Genomic DNA, 10266 nt, shown 5'->3' with positions numbered 1-10266 from the left:
CTTTAACAGCTCGTCAGAAGCGTCTTCGAATAGACCAATCAGATTTGGAGGCACGTCCAAACTAATTTGGGTAGACATATCAGAGTGGAATGTATGGCCTATTTAGCTACTGCCTCCAAAATAAATTGATTTCATGAATGATTGTGTAAGACTTCTGAAAAAGGTATTATTTATTTGCATTCAAATGTCCTTATGATAAAAAATGAACACCAATTCAATTGAGAGATTATTCATCACACCCACTAAAGATTATAATTACATTTAAAAAATGAACTGTCGTGTGATTACGCTTTCATAGTACTTGATTTGACCACTAGATGGTGCAGTAGTATTGCTGTACTGTTAGATTGGCAGCGTTCAAAAATTATCTTCCACAAGTCAAGAGCCTAATGTAACAGTGCACATTGCCTCCTGACAAACAAAATGATTTAAAATACTATAGAAAGTGCAAACATGAATTAATAAATATTAGTGCTAAAATCATACATTGAGTTAAACACAATATACTGTACATGCTGACATCTGTGTTGATCAAATGTTGATCTGGAACTGTATATAAAACATGCCTTGTAAATTCATTTCAGACCCTACAAAGTACATGAAACAGTTGTAGAATTGTAGCACATGTTTCATTTGTGTAATTGAATATCTAAAAAGACAATTACATTGCACAAAAACACCCACACATGATGCAGTCAAGTTAACAACAGGCTCCTAGGCCCACCTGTGTGGTTACATATGATACATGTAGATTTCACAGATTTGTTTGGGAGCCGCCACCAGAATGACTCTTTTTTCCTAGTGTAACTGTCTAGGCCTAGAACTTCTGTTAGTTATGCTAAGGTGAGTCTTTCCCTGCGCTCATATCTCCCCAACGTTACACACCCAACCTCACCTGTCGCTCTGCTCTTCTAACTACAGAACCATCCAACTGCAATGCTCCACTGTTCTACTAACTACAGAACCATCTAACTGCAATGCCCCACTGTTCTACTAACTACAGAACCATCTAACTGCAATGCCCCACTGTTCTACTAACTACAGAACCATCTAACTGCAATGCTCCACTGTTCTACTAACTACAGAACCATCTAACTGCAATGCTCCACTGTTCTACTAACTACAGAACCATCTAACTGCAATGCTCCACTGTTCTACTAACTACAGAACCATCTAACTGCAATGCTCCACTGTTCTACTAACTACAGAACCATCTAACTGCAATGCCCCAGTGCTCTACAATCTTTCTGTACAGATGTAGGATCTTTATTTGAGACAGTTTGCTACAGAAGGAAAATATACAGGAAATGTAAATTATTATGTGGATTATAATTACTGGACATTACAGTATAATTTTTGTAAGGGAAAATCAAGTCTGAAATTTCAAAGTGGAAATTACAAACTTCAGAAGCCCTTTTAAAACTCAGATACACTACAAGCTTGTATTTCCTGCTGCGCAGGAATATTCCTGCAAAAACAGGATGATCAAATTAAAATCCTACATCTGTATGCTTCTCTGAGTCAGTCATCCAGCCAGCCAGTCAGTCACTCAGTCTTCATCACTATCCTCGTAGTCGTCCCTGGTGCTGGTCTGAGAGCAGACGTGTAAACAGACCCCACAGCAGAGTAGCAGGAGCAGCACGGTGTGGCTGAGCGTCAACACAAACACAGCAAATAGGTACAGAGACTTCCTGCAGTAGTCCTGTGGCTGGTGGAAGGGTGTGATGAAGTTAGGCTGGAACACAGAGAACACCCAGTAGTTCCCCAGGAGGAACCAGACGAACAGGAACAGGCTGAGGATGATGTGCACGTAATACTTGTTTGCGTTCTGTCTCCATGGATACTCGTCGGCATCGTCGTCGCCGATGACGACCGACTTGGAGATGAGCGACCTCATGCGGGTGGTGTCGTACAGGAGCAGCGTGACCTGGAAGGTTCAGGGTCAGAGGTCGTGGGTCAGATTGGGGTGAACACTAGAGCGACAGTGCCTGCCTTCCTTACATATTGTTTTGCACTGTCTATCATTTTTACAGCCTGGAAGTGTTTGGAACCGGTTCTACTTTCCTGTTGCCACATTACAACCTATGATCTGGAACACATCCATTACCTTTACACTGCCAATAACCCCGCCCACCAGCAGGTAGAGAGGAATCATTGGCTGAACAGGGCAGTCGTCTATAGACTTCACACCTGCAGGGGTTAAACATCATCAATAGTTCATTAGTTTACCAACATAACTCAATAGAACAAATACAGTACCAAAACCAATATGTGCATCACCCCAGACCCCCCCCCCCCCCCCCGTCTCAGTACCCTGTATCTATGCTGTAATAGTCTATGTGCCGGGGGGCTAGTGTCAGTCTGTCAGTCTGGCCACCTGTGATCTTAAGTGTGCTCCCTCTAATTCTCCCATCTCCCTCTCCCCTCCTGGAGGTTCTGAGCCCTATGGCCATGCCTCAGTAATACCTGGCCTGACAACTACTGGCTGTCAGGCCCCAGTCCACCTGGTTATGCTGCTGAGTTTCTGCTTGTTCCGGACCTGCTGCTTCGCGCCTCTCTCTCTCTCTCTCTCTCTCTCTCTCTCTCTCTCTCTCTCTCTCTCTCTCTCGCTCTCTCTCTCTCTCTCTCTCGCTCTCTCTCTCTCTCGCTCTCTCTCTCTCTCTCTCTCTCTCTCTCGCTCTCTCTCTCTCTCTCTCTCTCTCGCTCTCTCTCTCTCTCTCTCTCAGCTATGAAAAGCCAAATTACATTTACTCCTGAGGTGCTGACTTTTTGCACCCTCTATAACCACTGTGATTATTATTTGACCTGGCTGGTCATCTATGAACATTTGAACATCTTGAAGAACGATCTGGCCTTAATGGCCATGTTCTCTTATAATCTCCTACTAGTACAGCCAGAAGTGGACTGACTGGCCAGCCCTCAGAGCCTGGTTCCTCTCTAGCTTTCTTCCTAGGTTCCCAGCCTTTCTAGGGAGTTGTTCCTAGCCCACAAAGTTCCATAATGAGATGAAAATGGCAGCCATATTTGGTCAGGGAGAAATCCAACCCAGTCTAATTGGAATGAATGGCAGTATAGGCATAATCCTGATTTTACTTATGCAGGAAAATAAAAGTGAAGGCATGTGATATTTCAGAGATTGTGTAATATAATTAATTATTGTCATCCTCAAATATTGTCATATGTATATTATAATAGGCCTGTGCTAAGGATTCTAAGCTGCAGGAAGGTCTCCTACAACTTTGGGCCAATTTTTTTTTTTCATTTTAGGCTCAAGCAAAGCTTGTCATATTACCACATCTGTGTTTTGTATTTTTCCGTTTTTTGTGTTTGGAATGGCACAGTGACTATTGCATCATCCTGACAATGCTACTATGACCTCACTTATGACAAACCTTTTCAAAATTCTAATTGTCATTAATAATTATTGCGTCATCGTTTATCCCATGATGACGTAACTCCCGCCCCCCTCCGGCCCTATAAAAGGAACCCCCGGCACATCTCAAAGTCATTCATAGTCTTATCTATCAATCACTATGCCCAGAAGACGCAGAGCCAGCCGCCGTATCCGCAGGCGCCGTCGCCCCAGGGTGTCCCGGCGTCGCAGGAGAGGAGGCCGCAGGAGGCGTTAGACAGGCCGGGTAACCTACCTGAACTAACCGCCCCCTACCGGTTCTCCCTCCAGACTCGACCACTGGTAGTGCAGAGATGTTAAAAGTCTGCTTAAATAAAAGATGGGCGTTTAACTAAAACTGTTACGACTTTGTCTTTTTATTATTAGATGGTTTAGAGTTTTTTAGTCAGTATAGAGTTAAATAAGTAGATTAGGATAATAAAATATTGAGACATTGTATCTGTCCCTGACAATTAAATGTAGACCTAACAATGTAGGCTATTTATTTAAAACGTTGACACATTGGATCCCTTACCTTCCGTAAGAACTTGATTCAATGCAATTCCCCCTTCCTCCAAATAAAAAAATGTGTATATCTGTTCAGCTTTTTGGTTTCTGGATATACCGATATTCTTAAACCGTTAGTCGCAAGAGGAGAGTTGAGAAGGGGGAGACGTTAAGAAAGTTGGCAAGGGGGAGACCTTAGATTCTTCACATACCTGGTTATTGTCCTTTCGGCTTATTTCCCCGGGTTTTGAACTGGCACCGTTACTACGAGAGATGATGCTGTCATCAAGCATCGATCTGTAGAATGACTAGTTGGCCTTAATCATAATGCTCATTGACTGGACATTCCAAAGTACTATGGCAATTATGCATCACAATACTCATTTCATTTTACAACATGCAGCAATCCACATAGGTCTAAGTATTAACTGCGCTGCTGGTTTATAGTCTAGGGCGGACCCATGCGTCAAATATTCAACATACTCTATCTTATCTACTTTATCTTATCATAAACTAACCTTCAACACCTTTCAAACAATGTTGTCAAATATAGCAAGGTAGCGGAGTAGCCTAGCTGGAGAGGGTAGAAAGAGAAAAACATCTAGAATTAGGTTACGCAACATTTCAAAATGTCGAGAGTCTCTTGGCAAACTCCAAGCAGGTTGTCATGTGCATTTTACTGAGGAGTGGCTTCCGTCTGTCCACTCTACCATAAAAGCCTGATTGGTGGAATGCTGCAGAAATCGTTGTCCTTCTGGAAGGTTCTCCCATCTCCACAGAGGAACTCTGGAGCCCTGTCAGATTGACCATTGGGTTCTTGGTCACCTCCCTGACCAATTGGCCCTCCTCCCCCGATTGCTCAGTTTGGCTGGGCGGCCAGCTCTAGGAAGAGAAACTTCTTCCATTTAAGAATGATGGAGGCCACTGTGTTCTTGGGGACCTTCAATGCTGCAGACATTTTTTGGTACCCTTCCCCAGATCTGTGTCTCAACAAAATCCTGTCTTGGAGCTCTACGGCAAATTCCTTCGACCTCATGGCTTGTTTTTTGCTCTGACATGCATTTTCAACAGTGGGACCTTATATAGACAGGTGTGTGCCTTTTCCAAATCATGTCCAATCAATTGAATTTGCCACAGGTGGACTGCAATCAAGTTGTAGAAACATCTCAAGGATGATCAATGGAAACAGGATCCATCTGAGCTTAATTTCAAGTCTCATAGCAAAGGGTCTGAATACTTATGTAAATTTTTGTTTTTATGTTGAATAAACCTCTTTTAGCTTTGTCATGTGTAGATTGATGAGTTTTTTATTTTATAAAGAATGTTTAGAGTAAGGCTGTAATGTAACAAAATGTGGGAGAAGTCAAGGGGTCTGAATACGAAGGCACTGTATACTGTACGTACGTACTGTACGTGTGTTCATGGTAGGACAACAATACATTTTAAAGAGAAATAAGGTGACATGATCCCATGGAAATAGGCCTATGGGAGTTTTTTAAATGCTCTGGAGTTGAGAATATTGGTATATCCAGAGACCAAAAAGATAAACATATAAACACATTTTTGATTTGTAGGAGGGGGGAATTGCATTAAATCAAATTAATCATTTAAATGATTTACCACTTGTCTAAGTCCTACAGTATCATCAACTGATTTCAGCCAGTGTATGTATGGCTGTGGATTGACTGCGTTGTTTGAATGGAATGTTGGCATATTGGCATTTAATTTGAATCATTCCTCTAAAACTGTCTGGCTATCTAGCTAACAAACATACAGTGTTGATAAATTCTTCATTTCTTTTAACACATTATCTTACCACGCTGGCTGACCAACTCCCTGACCAAAATGGCTGACTTTACTCCCATCAATCATAACAAGGTTCATGTCCATTCTAGTATTGTCATTTATAATTACATGGTCTTACCTACAAACGCCATGGTGAGAGGAACGGCAAGAAAGAACAGAAGTCCCACCACAAAGTAGGCTAGAGAAAAAGAAACCGTTATAAATCTGTCCAGAAAAATACATACAAAGCATTAACCAGCTCCACTCAAACAACTATGTAGCTTTTGTTTCTGTTGTTGTGTTTTTCCATGTTAATAAGTGGCCTCCTCTGTATGCACTTTGACTTCTGTAAAATGAATTCCTCTTGATGACAAACATTTTCTGAATCTAACCTCTTATTAAACTACCATTACCACTATCCAGTGTTGTAGTAGGCCTACTCCAGATGAGTCCGTTCTCGAGACCACATATTGAGTGTCTCGGTCTTGGATACATTTTTACTCTGTCTTGACTTGGACTCAGAAACCGTAGGTGTAAAAAACAAACATCAAAACTCATAATTATCTCCCCCTTCAGTCAACGCATAAAACCACTTCGCTGGGCCAGATATCCACACTCCTTCATGACACATGTTTTATAGCATATTAAAACCAGTCTCGATTTGCTTCGGTCTTGGTCTTGACTTGGATTCGTCCCCTCGCCCCCGTCCCAGTCTCGGTCTTGACTCAGTCTCGATTTGCTCCGGTCTTGGTCTTGACTCGGACTGGCTTTAGGTGATCTCGAACACAACACTGACACTATCCCCCTTTGCCCCTCCTCTAGTCCATCCTAGAGAGACAGCCTCTGGTACTTAGCAGCTCTTAACAGATTTAGCCTCTGGTACTTAGCAGGACTTAACAGAGTCTATTGATTAGAGGGAAAGTACCCATATCTGAAGTGCTAATAAATTGATCACCAACTCTATTTTAATATATAATATATGCCATTTAGCAGATGCTTTTATCCAAAGCGACTGACAGTCATGCGCGCATACATTCTTTACGTATGGTTGGTCGCTGGAATCACTATCATGGCGTTGCGAGTGCAGCTACAGAGGATCCACATTTTATCCATGATATTCCACAGTGCAATTCAGTTCCTTCATGTTAATGAATGTTTTTGAATACATTTAGTGTGTTTGTGTGTGTTACTCACTCACCATTACTGGCCATCTTAGACAGACAGTGATGACATGTCTTCGCCACACCAGTCATGATGAATTCTGCGCAGGTCACTGGAATGAATTTTATAATAGCTGTACATTATAGGAAGATGCTTGGGTGTGGAAAAGACATACTAACTGTTACTTAAGAACACCTGTAATTACGAAAGTACAACGCTTGATGTTTTGCTTTAGCTTGAGATTAAGGATCAGTGTCGACACATTACAACTATTAAGAGGTCAATTGTACAAGCCTGTGTGTTGAACTATACTGATGGGGTGTTTACGGACATATTCAATCAATCCTTATCCCAGTCTGCTGTTCCCACATGCTCCAAGAGGGCCAACATTGTTCCTGTTCCCAAGAAAGCTAAGGTAACTAAGCTAAACGACTACCGCCCCGTAGCACTCACTTCCGTCATCATGAAGTGCTTTGAGAGACGAGTCAAGGACCATATCACCTCCACCCTACCTGACACCCTAGACCCACTCCAATTTGCTTACCGCCCCAATAGGTCCACAAACAATGCAATCGCAACCACACTGCACACTTCCCTAACCCATCTGGACAAGAGGAATACCTATGTGAGAATGCTGTTCATCGACTACAGCTCAGCATTTAACACCATAGTACCCCCCAAACTCGTCATCAAGGCTTGATTACCAACAACGACGAGACGGCCTACAGGGAGGAGGTGAGGGCCCTCGGTGTGTGTCAGGAAAATAACCTCACACTCAACGTCAACAAAACAAAGGAGATTATTGTGGACTTCAGGAAACAGCAGAGGGAGCACCCCCCTATCCACATCGACGGGACAGTAGTGGAGAGGGTAGAAAGTTTTAAGTTCCTCGGCGTACACATCACGGACAAACTGAATTGGCCCACCCACACAGACAGCATTGTGAAGAAGGCGCAGCAGCGCCTCTTCAACCTCAGGAGGCTGAAGAAATTCGGCTTGTCACCAAAAGCACTCACAAACTTTTACAGATGCACAATCGAGAGCATCCTGTCGGGCTGTATCACCGCCTGGTACGGCAACTGCACCGCCCACAACCGTAAGGCTCTCCAGAGGGTGGTGAGGTCTGCACAACGCATCACCGGGGGCAAACTACCTGCCCTCCAGGGCACCTACACCACCCGATGTCACAGGAAGGCCATAAAGATCATCAAGGACAACAACAACCCGAGCCACTGCCTGTTCACCCCGCTATCATCCAGAAGGCGAGGTCAGTACAGGTGCATCAAAGCAGGGACCGAGAGACTGAAAAACAGCTTCTATCTCAAGGCCATCAGACTGTTAAACAGCCACCACTAACATTGAGTGGCTGCTGCCAACATGCTGACTCAACTCCAGCCACTTTAATAATGGGAATTGATGTAAAAAATGTATCACTAGCCACTTTAAACAATGCCACTTAATATAATGTTTACATACCCCACATTACCCATCTCATATGTATATGTATATACTGTACTCTATATCATCTACTGCATCTCTATGTAATACATGGATCACTAGCCACTTTAAACTATGCCACTTTGTTTACATACCCTACATTACTCATCTCATATGTATATACTGTACTCGATACCATCTACTGCATCTTGCCTATGCCGTTCTGTACCATCACTCATTCATATATCTTTATGTACATATTATTTATCCCTTTACACTTGTGTGTATAAGGTAGCAGTTGTGGAATTGTTAGGTTAGATTACTCGTTGGTTATTACTGCATTGTCGGAACTAGAAGCACAAGCATTTCGCTACACTCGCATTAACATCTGCTAACCATGTGTATGTGACAAATAAAATTAGATTTGGTAACAGAGAGATAAAGGGAACTTAGCCAGTTTCTGTTGATGCAATTTTCCAGTCTTACTTCTGCTAGCACATGATAGCAATAAGAGGAAGAAGAATTGGGAAACTAACTGCCAATAACACAATAAACTGAACTCCGCCCAGCGGAGAGAAAATTATGAGCTTATATGGTATTAAAGTTAAGGGACATCACCCTGGGCGGGGTGAACTATAGTACGGGATAAAAAGAGAAAACACCATCTTTAGAACTGAGTGTCTTGCTTGCAAATTGCTGTAAGTGTGTTCTGCTCCGGGTTGCAATCCTTATTTAACAAAACCTCTGATCAAAGAAGTGTTCCTGTGGTCTCTAGTGTGCATAGGGCAGAATTCCCTTACAGTCACCTAGAACCTAACATCCACCTGAACATTATTTTGCATCCACACTGACCAGAAAACAGAGGGAGAGCGTACTGGAAAACTGGTAACCATGCACATCCAATTCAAATAAGCGCAAAGGCTATATCGAATGACTTGGATGGTCAATTATCCCAACGCAGAGACAAAAAGGTTAGCCTACTGTTTAGATAGAATTAAAAAATAATGTTCTCCACACATACTTGTTAATAATATAAAAACTCCACCAATTCACAATTACTTACCTTCTGGCCTTCCTGAAATAGTCTGGACAAGGTGTGTAAAGATCTGTTTTTAATCAGTGCACAACAAAACAAGTGGAACTAGGAGACGGTTTCAGTTGAGCATCTTCTGTGAAACTGTATTCTTGAGCCCCTCTCCTTTATCAGGGAGAGTCTCGCCCTCCCACGTCCCCACAGAGTAGTTTATTAAAACAACTGCATGGGCGAGTGCAATGTTTTCATGAATAGGAGGAATATTGTCCAAATACGTTTCTCTGAATCTTGCGCCTAAAATCCTGTTTTTTTTTCATCTCGCAGGCTACCTACATCTGCCCACCCACCACCCACAGCTGCCCAACCACCACCCACAGGTGCCCACCCACCACCCACAGCTGTCCACCCACAGCTGCCCACCCACAGCTGCCCACCCACAGCTGCCCACCCACAGCTGCCCACCCACCACCCACAGCTGCCCACCTACAGCTGCCCACCCAACACCCACCCACAGCTGCCCACCCACAGCTGCCCACCCACCACCCACAGCAGCCCACCCACAGCTTCCCACCCAGCAGTTAAAACAGTTATGTAACATCATTTAGAAATCGACATACAAGTTTAATAGCAGAAGAAGTCTTCTCAGTTTACTGAATGAAAGATGAGCGCATTTTGTGGACCTCATTATCAAGCAATGTAGACAGTGATTGGTAACCCCACTCCCTTACCCTGAACTTTGTAAATATGAGGGGAAAAATAACATCCTATAAGGAATCCAAATTCATTGCCGTTCTCTCATGCAAGTCAAATGACAGACAGTTGAGGAAGTCACTGCAGACTATTGAGATAAAACCCAGGGGACTACTTCAGGGGTGTAACTTATTCCCTGTCCTCACCATCTACTACCACTAGTGTGAAGACATGACAGGCCATGCAACATTAATGATCCATT

At 43.1% G+C, this 10266-nt stretch overlaps 1 protein-coding gene across 2 annotated transcripts; it reads right to left on the bottom strand.

The window, feature by feature from the left end:
- Positions 1 to 146: 146 nt before the first annotated feature.
- Positions 147 to 9475, bottom strand: LOC110495541 (transmembrane protein 272). 2 transcript variants are annotated; one of them, XM_021570857.3, is made up of 5 exons: positions 9345 to 9475; positions 6882 to 6956; positions 5823 to 5882; positions 2108 to 2190; positions 147 to 1927 (listed from the first exon to the last, which is right to left on the bottom strand). In XM_021570857.3, exons 2-5 carry the CDS (start codon positions 6934 to 6936, stop codon positions 1550 to 1552), a joined length of 576 nt encoding a protein of 191 aa, XP_021426532.3. In that variant the 5' UTR covers positions 6937 to 6956; positions 9345 to 9475; the 3' UTR covers positions 147 to 1549. The 2 variants fall into 2 exon arrangements, with proteins under 2 accessions (XP_021426532.3, XP_090095980.1); XM_090239854.1 differs by lacking the exon at positions 9345 to 9475 and adding an exon at positions 4111 to 4195.
- Positions 9476 to 10266: the final 791 nt, after the last annotated feature.

Source organism: Oncorhynchus mykiss, chromosome 7 (assembly GCF_057628025.1).
Source record: "Oncorhynchus mykiss isolate SJ-2025 chromosome 7, ASM5762802v1, whole genome shotgun sequence".
Taxonomy (NCBI): domain Eukaryota; kingdom Metazoa; phylum Chordata; class Actinopteri; order Salmoniformes; family Salmonidae; genus Oncorhynchus; species Oncorhynchus mykiss.
The sequence above is the reverse complement of the archived record's forward strand: the minus strand, read 5'-3'. Positions and strand labels throughout refer to the sequence as shown.

What these genes read in the sequence shown, in the direction of transcription:
- LOC110495541 (XM_021570857.3), bottom strand. Translation starts at nt 6,936, where the DNA reads ATGACTGGTGTGGCGAAGACATGTCATCACTGTCTGTCTAAGATGGCC. An exon ending in GTCTAAGATGGCCAGTAATG is followed by an intron (nt 5,883 to 6,881) that starts GTGAGTGAGTAA and finishes CTTTTTCTCTAG; the next exon opens with CCTACTTTGTGGTGGGACTT. An exon ending in TCTCACCATGGCGTTTGTAG is followed by an intron (nt 2,191 to 5,822) that starts GTAAGACCATGT and finishes TAACCCCTGCAG; the next exon opens with GTGTGAAGTCTATAGACGAC.